Source organism: Spinacia oleracea, chromosome 4, assembly GCF_020520425.1.
Source record: "Spinacia oleracea cultivar Varoflay chromosome 4, BTI_SOV_V1, whole genome shotgun sequence".
In the NCBI taxonomy this organism is placed as follows: domain Eukaryota; kingdom Viridiplantae; phylum Streptophyta; class Magnoliopsida; order Caryophyllales; family Amaranthaceae; genus Spinacia; species Spinacia oleracea.
The window spans coordinates 10,280,965-10,297,337 of NC_079490.1; the positions used below are offsets into that span (position 1 = coordinate 10,280,965).

At 39.2% G+C, this 16,373-nt stretch overlaps 2 protein-coding genes across 2 annotated transcripts; both read left to right on the forward strand.

Annotated features, from left to right (window-relative positions):
• The first annotated feature begins 1,033 nt into the window (after positions 1-1,033).
• Positions 1,034-3,334, forward strand: LOC110780265 (putative pentatricopeptide repeat-containing protein At1g12700, mitochondrial). The gene is given in 2 exon segments (XM_021984690.2): positions 1,034-2,515; positions 2,518-3,334. Coding segments are annotated over 2 exon segments (1,596 nt in total). The 5' UTR covers positions 1,034-1,359; the 3' UTR covers positions 2,958-3,334.
• A 358-nt stretch (positions 3,335-3,692) lies between these two features.
• LOC130471307 (uncharacterized) lies at positions 3,693-4,497 on the forward strand. The gene is made up of 4 exons (XM_056841357.1): positions 3,693-3,797; positions 4,019-4,156; positions 4,209-4,292; positions 4,420-4,497. Exons 1-4 carry the CDS (start codon positions 3,693-3,695, stop codon positions 4,495-4,497), a joined length of 405 nt encoding a protein of 134 aa, XP_056697335.1.
• The last annotated feature ends 11,876 nt before the right edge of the window (positions 4,498-16,373 follow it).

Below are 16,373 nucleotides of genomic sequence, written 5' to 3' on the forward strand. Positions count from 1 at the left end.
TTTACACATTCAAATATGTATACTTATCGTTACTACTTCTCTTATACTACGCCTATAAATACAAAGATCGAAAATACAACACTACCACCCACGTACTATCGGAAGCACAAAATCACAATAACATTAAATTATTACAACCTTTCTTCATATAGTCTTTCTGTCACAACGTACTAATGGCGGAACCACGCCGAGTGATAGAGGTAAATGTCAAACTAATACTGCACGATGTTTTGATGCAACTAGGATTACCTCGAGCAGAATTTAAATTCATGCAATCACCGACGACGAGATGAAAGCGTATATAGATCTACACGAAATCCCAAATACCATTGGACCAATACGGTTTATAGGAACATCTGCAACACGACTTGGTCCTTCACAACAAAATGCTTCAAGACAAGCAATTAGGTTTCTTCAACAAACATACAACATAGACATCGGAGATTATAACTACTTCCTACTGAAATTAGAAGAACATAACCATCAACAACTATTACAACAAATTAAATGTCTAACAATTTCACAAAACATCTTATACTATCTTTTTAAGTACACTGTGAAAGTTAAAATAAAACAACTACAATATTGTATATATTTTCTATATCTACAATTTCTAATAAAATAATGTTATTTATAAATATATATTCGTCCAACTTAGTAATTTATCTGTCATGGAAAAAAGTAGTTTATTTTAGTAGCATAAATGAACTAACAACCATTGATAATTTAACGTCATCTTTAGTTTCTAAAGCTTCAATATAGATGTCTTCCAGAATCATCTTTTCTTTCTCTGATGGTCCCCTAAAGAAAGATATCGCAAGTGTTGGTTGACTATTATCATCATCAATTTACGAGCAAAAAAAAATTTAGCCATTAGTTGTCATGGAGTTAAAATGACGCTTAGAGAACAAGTTAATAAACATCTTGATACACATTTTAATCAAAGTTATCTTTAACATTACCTATTGACCGCATAATCCCTTGAGGTTTTTTTTGAGATATATATGGACAAATCTGTCAAATATTCTAACCATTTGATTAACCAAGTTGGCTGCACGCGCGCACGCGGAGGCCCAACTAGTTTAGAAAGAAGAGACATTCAGCTGCATTCCGCAACAGCAGAGGAGGAGAGAAAAACACTTGGTTTCGGGGATGAAGATTACTCCTCTTAAAGCTTCTACTTCCTTCTTCCATGGCGGTAATCCTCTTCTCCCTTCTTCTCTTCTCCATTCTTGACTTGTTTCTATTCGTACATTTGCTGCTATTCATGATAATCCTCAATTGTTTCTCAATTCTGTTAGACAACATTCCAAATTAGGGTTTTCCGATATCAAATTTCCCCTTTCTTTATTCCATCAAATGATTTCATTGCGTCCTCTTCCTTCCGTTATCGATTTCACTCAGCTCTTCTCTGCTATTTCCAAATTAAAACGACTTCAACCTCATTCCATCATTATATCTCTCTTCAGACACATTGAATTACTTGGTATTTCACCCGACAATCATTCGTTAGGTGTTCTTGCCAATTGTTACTGTCATTTGGGCCATGTTGATTTCGGATTATCTCTCATGGGTAAATCCCTTAAGCTTGGTTATCCCCCCGATGATTATACCTTTAACACCTTAATCAATGGTTATATCTACTCTAATAAGCTCCCACAAGCTGCTATTTTGTTGGATCAAATTGTCAAGTTTGGTTTCCGACCCGACATTGTTACCTATGGTGCTATGGTCAAGGGTCTTTGTAGAATAGGGGATAATGTTGGTGCTCTTAATTTGCTCAACAAAATGCAATCTGGTCACTGTAAGCCTGATCTTGTTATATACAGCACTATCATAGATAGTCTTTGCAAGGACAAGTTGTTAAAAGAGGCCCTAAACTTGTTCTCCTCTATGAAAACCGAGGGCATTAAGCCCAATGTTGTCACCTATAACTGCTTGGTTCAAGGTCTGTACAATTCTGGGTCTAGGGAAGAGGCGAAGCGTGTATTGACTGAGATGATACACAACAATATAACACCTGATGTTAAGACTTACAGCATGCTGGTTGACATGTTCTGTAAAGATGGGAATGTTGATGAAGCACAATCTGTTCTAAAACTCATGATTGACAGAGGTGTGGCTCCAAACATCATTACTTACAATGCTTTACTTGATGGTTATTGTTTGCGTGGTCAACTGGTTGGTGCTGAAAATCTACTTGATCAAATGGTGCAAAATGGTTGGGAGCCTGATCTCGTAAGTTTTAGCACTATGATTAATGGATATTGCAAGGCTAAAAACATTGATAAGGCCCTGAATATATTCCAAGAGATGTTTCGGAAAGGGATTTCACCTGGTGTCGTTACCTATTCCACTCTTATTGATGGACTGTGCAAAGCCAGTAGACTCTCACTTGCACACGTACGTAAGCTGTTCCGGGAAATGCGGGATCATGGAGTTCCTCCAAACGTTGTCACCTATGCTTCCTTGCTTGACGGCCTTTGCAAACGTGCACGGCTTGATGAGGCTGTGGCATTGAAGATATGGAGGATAATGGTGTTAAGCCTAATGTTGTCGTCTACAGTATCCTAATGGACAGTTTGTGTGAGGCTGGAAAACTTGAAGATGCAGCAAAAGTCTTTTCCGATCTTGTATCCAAGGGTCTGCAACCCAATGTTAAAACATATTCTATAATGGTTAAAGGCTTCTGCAAGAAAGGGCTCATGAGTGAAGCTGCTAGAGTATTGAGGTTAATGGAGGAGGATGGTTGCGCCCCTAATGATCGTACCTACAATACGATCATCAGAGGATATATTCTCAGTAATGACATGTCAAATGCATTGCAGTATTGTGATCTTATGGTTAGAAAGGGATTTGAAGCTGATGCTGACACATTCTCATTATTTGTCAACCTCTTGTCTTCTGATAAATTAAGTGACTCATCCAAGGACCTGCTTCAAAAGTTTCTCAAATGAATTGAAGTTCATATGATTACAAGTTTGCAAATATTTTGGACATTCAATATTTCAATTGTTGTTCTTAAGGGTCAGTTTAAGTTATGCATATTTGATAATGATGCAAATACCTCATCTATTTTTCTCTGACATCCAGTCGGTGATTTGAAAGCTATTGTGCCATGCTTTGTACTAAGGTTCAATGCTACGTATCCTATCTTCTTGTTTTAACTTATGATGTTAACATTATAGATGGTCATTTTAAGTTTTTAACTAGGATGAGATTATGTAATCGCAGTAAGTAGAAACCTAGGTACAAGAAACTGGGATAAGCTTAAGCAGCATTGACTTTCTTCTCTGTCTTTTTGTCTCTATAACAACAATGGCTGTTCATTAAATCTCTGTGTTTCTTGGACTTCAACAATGGCTGTTCGTTTTAGTCTTATCCAGTGGAGGTTCTAAGATTCTTATTTATGTACTTCGGTTGGAAATGAAAAGTACAAGTAATCATGTAGCATCATAGCTCACAACAGAATATTATGTGCTGCTCTTCTTTGATTATCTTTGTTTCATGTCAGTACTGGGTGCCTAAGTTTCAGCTTCAGGGAAAAGGGCATTAATGTGATAATTGAGAAGTACTCTTGCTGATTGTGAATAAAAGCAAATTGTTTTTAGCTGTAACATATTGGCCTTGTTAGGCCTGAAGCTTCTTCTCTGCCTCAAGTGAAAGTTCACTGTTTCTCATAGCAGATCTTCATGGATCGTTGGACTGGTATCTTAAAGATTCCTGTTTGCCCAAAGGGCACTGCGCTTTGTAGAATAGCTGTGTCTCTCTATATTTCACCTTCAAAAGCACTTCTTGTAAGTTATCTTATCAGAGCATTAACAACTTTGTTCAGGCACTTTTAGCTTGACAAATCTAGTTAATTTATTTATATAGACGTTTCATGTCAGTGCAAAAGAATGTAGTTTCGTTTGGCATGATTCGTAGTAAAACATTGGATCCAATCTATCTTTCTTAGATTTTATTTTCGATATCCATATTTATTCTATTTGGATATGAAATTTAATATGGTATGCAGGTGCCTACTGCAAATGCCATCTTCTTTAACGGAGATAGAGTTGAAGGGACTGGCAACCCAGTGATCGAGAGGCTGTCTGATATACAAAATATTGCTGACGTTCTTGTGTCGAAATTTGGAGCTTCTATCAATGCATGGGTTATTGAGGCCTCCACATTCAATGGCCCCTTTGCTGTAGTCTCTTAACCAGTGGGGGGAGCCACAACCTTATAGGCCTGATGGATATCCGGCCTCGACTTCTGTAATTGAACTTTTTACCAATTTTCCTAAAGAGGTATGTTTGATCTGTACTTCTGTTTGGTATATTATAGTTTTGGTTCTTTGTTTCCGAATAGATTCGTCATGATCTAAACAATAATTTTTTTGTCTTTGATTGATGTTATTGCTTTTGGGATGTGTAGCTCATAAGTGTTGAGACTATATGTAGTATGACAATGCTCAACTTAATATGTGATGGAGCATATGAGTTGCCTTATTAACATTCCAGTGATTTTTGAGCTTTGGAGGGAAACATTTGAATACTGGTAGACTTGTTGTCCTTGTTTCTTGCCCCCTTCATCCGGTTGTGTACTTGGTTTTAGCTTGGATAACTAGAGTTATGAAACTTAGTTTATTGCAGAAGATTTGTAATGATATAATATTGTTGCAACTTTGCTATGTTCATAATTTGTTATATGGTTCAGGTTTGGCTTTGGGTGTTTCATTCCCCCTTTTTATGTTTTTAACTTTTGCTTCTGATATGTTTACCATGATTTTTTCCTTGCGGTGTGACGTGAGCAACTCTTGAATTCATAAGCTTTATAATTCGACTTACAAACTTCTTTTACATGATATTTTGAACATTGTAAGATTTATGCTGCATGCTAGCTAGTTAATTAACCTTGCAAATCACCTCTTGATATATATTTGGTATATTTTCTGTTCAACGTAATATTTCATTATTGTACAGAGGATCTCTGCTGTAGGTGTAATGAATCCTGATATTTGGTTGTATGCAGATAAGTAAAGAAAATGCATTGTAGTTAAGTCTGCTTCTTTATTTTGTCCTTCCAATACAAATGGGTGCCTCACTGCCTTGCAGAGTTGCAGGCGTAGATGGCTGAGGATGAAACAAAATGAAAGAGAAGGGGATAGCTTTTTTGGTTAATTTTATCAGTCATTCACAGTTCAAAAAGTATCATCTTGCCAAGAAATATGCCGCAAACAATCATGTTATACATGAGGTAACGAGTTTCACATGAGGGTTTTAGTTTCCAGTACTGTCCCTAATACTGATCTGCAAAATGAGTTTCACATGAGTGTTTTATTTTCACATGAGGGTTTTAGTTTCCAGTACTGTCAATAACTTTTTTTGGTTAATTGGATCTGTATGCCATTCACAGTTCAAACAGTATCATCTTGCAAAACAATCATGTTATGCATGAGGTAATGAGTTTCACATGAGGGTTTTAGTTTCCAGTACTCTGCAATATGAGTTTCGCATCAGCGTTTTACTTTCTATTCATTTGTGTTGTAGGGTATATGAGTTTCCATCAGCTTTTTATGGCATGCGTTAACTGTAGGGTTATGATACATATGACAATTCATAAATCATGCGGAAAAACCATATAGCCAGGAAAGCATATTATTTACACATAATCATTTAGCATAGAATAGATGCATACATGTTGTAGCGTGCCTTCCCTAGATGCGCCCGAACCGAACAAGAACAAGTCTTTAGGACTCCAAATGTCGTCCCTCCGTAGATAGTCCACAGTACGTCCGGATCCGCCTCAAGTTAGACCAACTAGAATCGCCCTTAAGGTGCTTAGGAATTTCGGCTAGTGTTTGCAAGTGTATGGCTGATTTTATTTCAAAAACTTACCCTTTGAATACTTCAATCGTACCCATAAATTGTGACCCTAGGCACCTATTTATAGGAGTATGGAAAAGGAATTGTAATCCTACTAGGATGTGGATTTGCTAGTTAGAACTTTATTAGGACTCTAAATAACAAAACAAATCTAATAGGATTAGGATTTTAATCTTTGCACAAATCCTAATAGGATTAGGATTTCCCGCACAAGCATTGCACAAGCCGTGCACCCGCGCAAGCCTTGCGGCCCACGACAGGCGCACAGCCCACACTGCTGTGCTCTCGCGCGCGCGCGCCCTTGGCTGGGCCTGGCCTTGCGCTGGGCCTGGTCGAGGCGTGCGTTGGTGCGTGTGGCTCGCTGGGCGATGGCCTGGCTTCGTGTTGGGCCTTCGTCTAGCGGGCCTCGTCCGATGCTAATTCGTACGATACGCTTCCGATTAAATTCCCGATTCCGGAATTCATTTCCGATACGAACAATATTTAATATTTCCGATTCCGGAATTAATTTCCGTTTCGAACAAATATTTAATATTTCCGTTTCCGGGATTATTTTCTGATTCCGATAATATTTCCGATTCTGACAATATTTCCGTTTCCGGCAATATTTCCGATTCCGGCAATATTTCCATTTCCGATAATATTTTTCGATACGTACCATGTTTCCGTTTCCGGCAACATCTACGACTTGGATAATATTTATATTTCCGATACGATCCATATTTGCGTTTCCGGCAATATCATCGTTTCCGGAGTATTCATTTCTTGCTTGTGACGATCTCAGCTCCCACTGAAACCAAGATCCGTCGATTCCGAATATCCATAGATAGAGTATTTAATGTCATTAAATACTTGATCCGTTTACGTACTATTTGTGTGACCCTACGGTTTCAGTCAAGAGTAAGCTGTGGATTAATATCATTAATTCCACTTGAACTGAAGCGGCCTCTAGCTAGGCATTCAGCTCACTTGATCTCACTGAATTATTAACTTGTTAATTAATACTGAACCGCATTTATTAGACTTAACATAGAATGCATACTTGGACCAAGGGCATTATTTCCTTCAGTCTCCCACTTGTCCTTAGGGACAAGTGTGCATTTCCTAATTCCTTTGTCGCTCGATGCTTGCTCTTGAACATAAGGTAAGAGTTGTCATCCTTATTATGTCCAGAGGTGTTTCTCGGTTTCAGAGTTCAACTGATAAAATTAACAGATAATCATAGCCTATGATTCATCCGAGCACGGCCATGCATTTCACAGTTTCTAGCTCTCCGAGTGGCCTTGTACAACTTTTAAGCATCTCATCCCGATTTATGGGAGGACAATCCCAATCTTGCGATCTTAAGATTAGACTTCTTTTGATAGGTGATTACCTGAGCGTTGCCTTTATAGCCTTCTTTTACGGTGCGACGGTTGGTCAACGTCAAAGTAACCAGTTCTCAAACAAGTAATCTCAAATCACTCAAGTATTGAGGATTTAGTGTCTAATAATTTAATGAAATTTACTTATGACAGATTTTCATCTCTTACAGTAAAGTTTCATAGGTCTGTCCGATACTAGTCTTCCCAAAGTAAGTATCTATGCAAATGATTATGACATTGCCATGTCCACATAGTTCAAGAAACAGAACTACTAGTCATCTTGCATTCTAGTCGTCTAACGTTTTCTATTCGTCCAATTTTATAGAAAACTCCGACTAGGGACCATTTTCAACCTTTGACATTCAAGTTCACTTGATAGACATTTCTTAGTCACATGACTGGTCCTGACAGTCTATCTTGAATATATCGTCAAATTGAAGGGACTCATCATTTAATAAACCACAAATTAAATGGAAAAAATGAATTCTATTCATTTATTGTGAATGATTAACCAATAATATTTTACAAAGATTTAAACTCTAAAACTTTAAAACATTAAACAAGGATATCAAAGCCATTCTCCAATATGCTTGATTCCCATAGCTGCAGTGTGGGAGTTGTGCTTCGCCTGCGGCAGAGGTTTAGTCAATGGATCTGATATGTTGTCATCAGTTCCAATCTTGCTTATCTCGACTTCTTTTCTTTCAACGAACTCTCGTAGAAGGTGAAATCTACGAAGTACATGCTTGACTCTCTGGTGGTGTCTAGGCTCCTTTGCCTGTGCAATAGCTCCGTTATTATCACAATACAGGGCTATTGGTCCTTTAATGGAGGGGACTACACCAAGTTCGCCTATGAACTTCCTTAGCCATATAGCTTCCTTTGCTGCTTCATGTACGGCAATGTACTCCGCTTCAGTTGTAGAATCCGCAATGGTGCTTTGCTTAGCACTTTTCCAGCTTACTGCACCTCCGTTGAGGCAGAAGACAAACCCAGACTGTGATCTGAAATCATCTTTGTCGGTTTGGAAACTTGCGTCCGTATAGCCTTTAACAATTAATTCATCATCTCCACCATAGACCAGGAAGTCATCTTTGTGCATTTTCAGGTACTTCAGAATATTCTTGACAGCAGTCCAATGCGCCTCTCCTGGGTCTGACTGGTATCTGATCGTAGCACTGAGTGCGTACGCAACATCCGGGCGTGTACATATCATAGCATACATTATTGAACCAATCAATGATGCATATGGAATCCCATTCATTTGTCTACGCTCATCAAGTGTTTTTGGGCACTGAGTCTTGCTAAGAGTTATTCCATGAGACATGGGTAGGTAGCCTCGCTTGGAGTCCGCCATCTTGAACCTATCAAGCACCTTATTGATATAAGTGCTTTGACTAAGTCCAATCATCCTTTTAGATCTATCTCTGTAAATCTTGATGCCCAATATGTACTGTGCTTCTCCTAGATCCTTCATCGAAAAACATTTCCCAAGCCAAATCTTGACAGAGTTCAACATAGAAATGTCATTTCCGATAAGTAATATGTCGTCGACATATAATACTAGGAAAGCAATTTTGCTCCCACTGACCTTCTTGTATACACAAGATTCGTCTGCGTTCTTGATGAAACCAAAGTCACTGACTGCTTCATCAAAACGTATATTCCAGCTCCTGGATGCCTGCTTCAATCCGTAGATTGATTTCTTTAGCTTGCATACCTTTTTAGCATTCTTTGGATCCTCAAAACCTTCAGGATGTGTCATAAACACAGTTTCTGTTAAAACGCCGTTTAAGAAAGCAGTTTTGACATCCATCTGCCATATTTCGTAATCGTAATATGCAGCGATTGCTAACATTATCCGAATAGACTTTAGCATTGCAACTGGTGAAAAGGTTTCATCGTAATCCACACCGTGGACTTGCCTGTAACCTTTTGCAACCAATCTAGCTTTGAAAACTTCAAGTTTCCCATCCTTGTCCTTTTTCAGTTTGAAAACCCATTTGCTTCCAATGGCTTGGTAGCCATCTGGAAAATCGACCAAATCCCATACTTGGTTTTCAGACATGGAGTCTAATTCAGATTGCATGGCTTCTTGCCATTGCTTGGAGCTAGGGCTCGTCATAGCTTGTTTGTAAGTCGCAGGTTCATCACTTTCAAGTAATAGAACGTCATAGCTCTCGTTCGTCAAAATACCTAAGTACCTTTCCGGTTGAGATCTATATCTTTGCGATCTACGCGGGGTAACATTTCTAGATTGACCATGATTCTCACCAGATACTTCTAAAGATCTCTGAGTTTCATCCTGAATGTCATCTTGAGCATTCTCTAGAGTTTGTTGTTCGACTCGAATTTCTTCGAGGTCTACTTTTCTCCCACTTGTCATTTTGGAAATGTGATTCTTCTCCAAAAAGACACCATCTCGAGCAACAAATACTTTGTTCTTAGATGTATTGTAGAAGTAATACCCCTTTGTTTCCTTTGGATAGCCCACAAGGTTACATTTGTCAGATTTCGGATGAAGTTTGTCTGAAATTAATCGTTTGACGTATACTTCACATCCCCAAATCTTAATAAAAGACACATTTGGAGGCTTTCCAAACCATAACTCATATGGAGTCTTTTCGACAGCTTTAGACGGAGCTCTATTTATAGTGAGTGCAGCTGTATTTAGTGCATGTCCCCAAAATTCTATTGAAAGTTCGGCCTGACCCATCATTGACCAGACCATGTCTAGCAAGGTTCTGTTCCTCCGTTCCGACACACCGTTCCATTGTGGTGTTCCAGGAGGAGTCAATTCTGATAGAATTCCACATTCTTTCAGATGGTCATCAAATTCATAGCTCAGATATTCACCGCCTCTATCAGACCGCAGTGCCTTAATCTTCTTGCCTAATTGATTCTCTACTTCACTGTGAAATTCCTTGAATTTGTCAAAGGATTCAGACTTATGCTTCATTAGGTAGACATAACCATATCTACTGAAGTCATCAGTGAAAGTGATAAAGTAGCTGAAACCACCTCTAGCATTTGTACTCATTGGTCCACATACTGTTAGGTTATGATACATATGACAATTCATAAATCATGCGGAAAAACCATTTAGCCAGGAATACATATTATTTACACATAATCATATAGCATAGTTTAGATGCATACTCTTTGTTGCGTGCCTTCCCTAGCTGCGCCCGAACCGAACAAGAACAAGTCTTTAGGACTCCAAGTGTCGTCCCTCCGTAGATAGTCCACAGCACGTCCGGATCCGCCTTAAGATTGACCAACTAGAATCGCCCTTAAGGTACTAAAGATTTTCGGCACTTATAGTCAAGGAATGTGTCTGAATTTTCTCTCAAAAACTCACTTTGAATACTTGAATTAATCTATGAAAATATGTGACCCTAGGCACCTATTTATAGAGTTATGGAAAGGGTTTTGGAATCCTATTAGGATACTAATTTATTTAATTATAACCCTACTAGGACTCTAATTAAATAATCATTATCTAATAGTTTTAGGATTTAATCACACTTCGAATCCTGATTGCTTCAGGATTCCCGCACAAGCATTGCACGAGCACCGTACACCCGCGCAAGCCTTGCGGCCCACGCTAGGTGCACAGCGCTCGGCCCACTGCTGTGCTCCCGCGCGCGCGCCCAAGGCCTTGGCTGGGCCTGGCCTTGCGCTGGGCCTGGTCGAGGCTTGGCTGCGTTGGTGCGCGTTGGCTCGCTGGGCGACGGCATGGCTTCGTGCTGGGCCTTCGTCTAGCGGGTCTCGTCCGATGCTAATTCGTACGATATGCTTCCGATTAAATTCCCGATTCCGGAATTCATTTCCGATACGAACAATATTTAATATTTCCGATTCCGGAATCAATTTCCGTTTCGAACAAATATTTAATATTTCCGTTTCCGGAATTATTTTCCGATTCCGATAATATTTCCGATTCTGACAATATTTCCGTTTCCGGCAATATTTCCGATTCTGGCAATATTTCCATTTCCGATAATATTTTCCGATACGTACCATGTTTCCGTTTCCGGCAACATCTACGACTTGGATAATATTTATATTTCCGATACGATCCATATTTCCGTTTCCGGCAATATCATCGTTTCCGGAGTATTCATTTCTTGCCTGTGACGATCTCAGCTCCCACTGAAACCAAGATCCGTCGATTCTGAATATCCATAGATGGAGTATTTAATGCCATTAAATACTTGATCTGTTTACGTACTATTTGTGTGACCCTACGGGTTCAGTCAAGAGTAAGCTGTGGATTAATATCATTAATTCCACTTGAACTGAAGCGGCCTCTAGCTAGGCATTCAGCTCACTTGATCTCACTGAATTATTAACTTGTTAATTAATACTGAACCGCATTTATTAGACTTAACATAGAATGCATACTTGGACCAAGGACATTATTTCCTTCAGTCTCCAACTTGTCCTTAAGGACAAGTGTGCATTTCCTAATTCCTTTATCGCTCGATGCTTGCTCTTGAACATAAGGTAAGAGTTGTCATCCTTATTATGTCCAGAGGTGTTTCTCGGTTTCAGAGTTCAACTGATCAAATAAACAGATAATCATAGCCTATGATTCATCCGAGCACGGCCATGCATTTCACAGTTTCTAGCTCTCCGAGTGGCCTTGTACAACTTTTAAGCATCTCATCCCGATTTATGGGAGGACAATCCCAATCTTGCGATCTTGAGATTAGACTTCGTTTGATAGGTGATTACCTGAGCGTTGCCTTTATAGCCTCCTTTTACGGTGCGACGGTTGGTCAACGTCAAAGCAACCAGTTCTCAAACAAGTAATCTCAAATCACTCAGGTATTGAGGATTTAGTGTCTAATAATTTTAATGAAATTTACTTATGACAGATTTTCATCTCTTACAGTAAAGTTTCATAGGTCTTGTCCGATACTAGTCTTCCCAAAGTAAGTATCTATGCAAATGATTATGACATTGCCATGTCCACATAGTTCAAGAAACAGAACTACTAGTCATCTTGCATTCTAATCGTCTAACGTTTTCTATGCGTCCAATTTTATAGAAAACTCCGACTAGGGACCATTTTCAACCTTTGACATTCAAGTTCACTTGATAGACATTTCTTAGTCACAGGACTGGTCCTGACAGTCTATCTTGAATATATCGTCAAATTGAAGGGACTCATCATTTAATAAACCACAAATTAAATGGAAAAATGAATTCTTTTCATTTATTGTGAATGATTAACCAATAATGTTTTACAAAGATTTAAACTCTAAAACTTTAAAACATTAAACAGAGACATCAAAGCCATTCTCCAATATGCTTGATTCCCATAGCTGCAGTGTGCGAGTTGTGCTTCGCTTGCGGCAGAGGTTTAGTCAATGGATCTGATATGTTGTCATCAGTTCCAATTTTGCTTATCTCGACTTCTTTTCTTTCAACGAACTCTCGTAGAAGGTGAAATCTACGAAGTACATGCTTGACTCTCTGGTGGTGTCTAGGCTCCTTTGCCTGTGCAATAGCTCCGTTATTGTCACAATACAGGGCTATTGGTCCTTTAATGGAGGGGACTACACCAAGTTCACCTATGAACTTCCTTAGCCATATAGCTTCCTTTGCTGCTTCATGTGCAGCAATGTACTCCGCTTCAGTTGTAGAATCCGCAATGGTGCTTTGTTTAGCACTTTTCCAGCTTACTGCTCCTCCGTTGAGGCAGAAGACAAACCCAGACTGTGATCTGAAATCATCTTTGTCGGTTTGGAAACTTGCGTCCGTATAGCCTTTAACAATTAATTCATCATCTCCACCATAGACCAGGAAGTCATCTTTGTGCCTTTTCAGGTACTTCAGAATATTCTTGGCAGCAGTCCAATGCGCCTCCCCTGGGTCTGACTGGTATCTGCTCGTAGCACTGAGTGCATACGCAACATCCGGGCGTGTACATATCATAGCATACATTATTGAACCAATCAATGATGCATATGGAATCCCATTCATTCGTCTACGCTCATCAAGTGTTTTTGGGCACTGAGTCTTGCTAAGAGTTATTCCATGAGACATGGGTAGGTAGCCTCGCTTGGAGTCCGCCATCTTGAACCTATCAAGCACCTTATTGATATAAGTGCTTTGACTAAGTCCAATCATCCTTTTAGATCTATCTCTGTAAATCTTGATGCCCAATATGTACTGTGCTTCTCCTAGATCCTTCATCGAAAAACATTTCCCAAGCCAAATCTTGACAGAGTTCAACATAGGAATGTCATTTTCGATAAGTAATATGTCGTCGACATATAATACTAGGAAAGCAATTTTGCTCCCACTGACCTTCTTGTATACACAAGATTCGTCTGCGTTCTTGATGAAACCAAAGTCACTGACTGCTTCATCAAAACGTATATTCCAGCTCCTGGATGCCTGCTTCAATCCGTAGATTGACTTCTTTAGCTTGCATACCTTTTTAGCATTCTTTGGATCCTCAAAACCTTCAAGCTGTGTCATAAACACAGTTTCTGTTAAAACGCCGTTTAAGAAAGCAGTTTTGACATCCATCTGCCATATTTCGTAATCGTAATATGCAGCGATTGCTAACATTATCCGAATAGACTTTAGCATTGCAACTGGTGAAAAGGTTTCATCGTAATCCACACCGTGGACTTGCCTGTAACCTTTTGCAACCAATCTAGCTTTGAAAACTTCAAGTTTCCCATCCTTGTCCTTTTTCAGTTTGAAAACCCATTTGCTTCCAATGGCTTGGTAGCCATCTGGCAAATCGACCAAATCCCATACTTGGTTTTCAGACATGGAGTCTAATTCAGATTGCATGGCTTCTTGCCATTGCTTGGAGCTAGGGCTCGTCATAGCTTGTTTGTAAGTCGCAGGTTCATCACTTTCAAGTAATAGAACGTCATAGCTCTCGTTCGTCAAAATACCTAAGTACCTTTCCGGTTGAGATCTATATCTTTGCGATCTACGCGGGGTAACATTTCTAGATTGACCATGATTCTCACCAGATACTTCTAAAGATCTCTGAGTTTCATCCTGAATGTCATCTTGAGCATTCTCTAGAGTTTGTTGTTCGACTCGAATTTCTTCGAGGTCTACTTTTCTCCCACTTGTCATTTTGGAAATGTGATTCTTCTCCAAAAAGACACCATCTCGAGCAACAAATACTTTGTTCTTAGATGTATTGTAGAAGTAATACCCCTTTGTTTCCTTTGGATAGCCCACAAGGATACATTTGTCAGATTTTGGATGAAGTTTGTCTGAAATTAATCGTTTGACGTATACTTCACATCCCCAAATCTTAAGAAAAGACACATTTGGAGGCTTTCCAAACCATAATTCGTATGGAGTCTTTTCGAAAGCTTTAGACGGAGCTCTATTTATAGTGAGTGCAGCTGTATTTAGTGCATGTCCCCAAAATTCTAATGGAAGTTCGGCCTGACCCATCATTGACCTGACCATGTCTAGCAAGGTTCTGTTCCTCCGTTCCGACACACCGTTCCATTGTGGTGTTCCAGGAGGAGTCAATTCTGATAGAATTCCACATTCTTTTAGATGGTCATCAAATTCATAGCTCAGATATTCACCGCCTCTATCAGACCGCAGTGCCTTAATCTTCTTGCCTAATTGATTCTCTACTTCACTCTGAAATTCCTTGAATTTGTCAAAGGATTCAGACTTATGATTCATTAGGTAGACATAACCATATCTACTGAAGTCATCAGTGAAAGTGATAAAGTAGCTGAAACCACCTCTAGCATTTGTACTCATTGGTCCACATACATCTGTATGGATTAAACCCAATAGTTCATTTGCTCTTTCTCCAACTTTAGAGAAAGGTTGCTTTGTCATTTTGCCAAGTAAACATGATTCGCATTTACCATAATCCTCTAAGTCAAATGGTTCTAGAATTCCTTCATTTTGAAGTCTTTCTAAGCGTTTCAAGTTTATATGGCCTAATCGACAATGCCACAGATAGGTGAGATCTGAATCATTCTTTTTGGCCTTTTTGGTATTTATGTTATATACTTGTTTGTCGTGATCTAATAAATAAAGTCCATTGACTAATCTAGCAGATCCATAAAACATCTCTTTAAAATAAAACGAACAACTATTGTCTTTTATTAAAAAGGAAAATCCCTTAGCATCTAAGCAAGAAACTGAAATGATGTTTTTAGTAAGACTTGGAACATGGAAACATTCTTCCAGTTCCAAAACTAGCCCGGAGGGCAACGACAAATAGTAAGTTCCTACAGCTAATGCAGCAATCCTTGCTCCATTTCCCACTCGTAGGTCGACTTCACCCTTGCTTAACTTTCTACTTCTTCTTAGTCCCTGTGGATTGGAACATAAGTGTGAGCCACAACCTGTATCTAATACCCAAGAAGTTGAATTAGCAAGTATACAGTCTATAACGAAAATACCTGAAGATGGAACGACTGTTCCGTTCTTCTGATCTTCCTTTAGCTTTGGACATTCTCTTTTGTAATGGCCTATTTGTTAGGTTATGATACATATGATATTACATAAATCATGCGGAAACAACCATTAACCCAGGAATACATATTATTTACACATAATCATATAGCATAATTTAGATGCATACTCTTTGTTGCGTGCCCTCCCTAGATGCGCCCGAACCGAGCAAGAACAAGTCTTTAGGACTCCAAGTGTCGTCCCTCCGTAGATAGTCCACAGCACGTCCGGATCCGCCTTAAGATTGACCAACTAGAATCGCCCTTAAGGTACTAGAATTTTCGGCACTTTTGAGCAAGATGTGTGACTGAATTTTTCTCTCAAAAACTCACTTTGAATACTTGAAAACTCGTTATAAATTGTGAACTCAGGCCACATATTTATAGGGGTATGGAAAGAGAATTGGAATCCTATTAGGATACGAATTAATTAAACTTAGAATCCTACAAGAACTCTAATTAATTAATTTATCAAATAGAATTAGGAATTTAATCATTAACCGAACTCTGCACGTTTTAGGAATCGTGCATGAACACAAACTCACACACACACACACGGCAGCCACGATAGGCCGCCCATGCGCGTGCGTGCGAGCAGCAGCCCACGCAGCGAGGCCCACGCAGCCGTGGCCTTGGCGCGCGCTGGGCCTGCCTTGTGGTAGGCC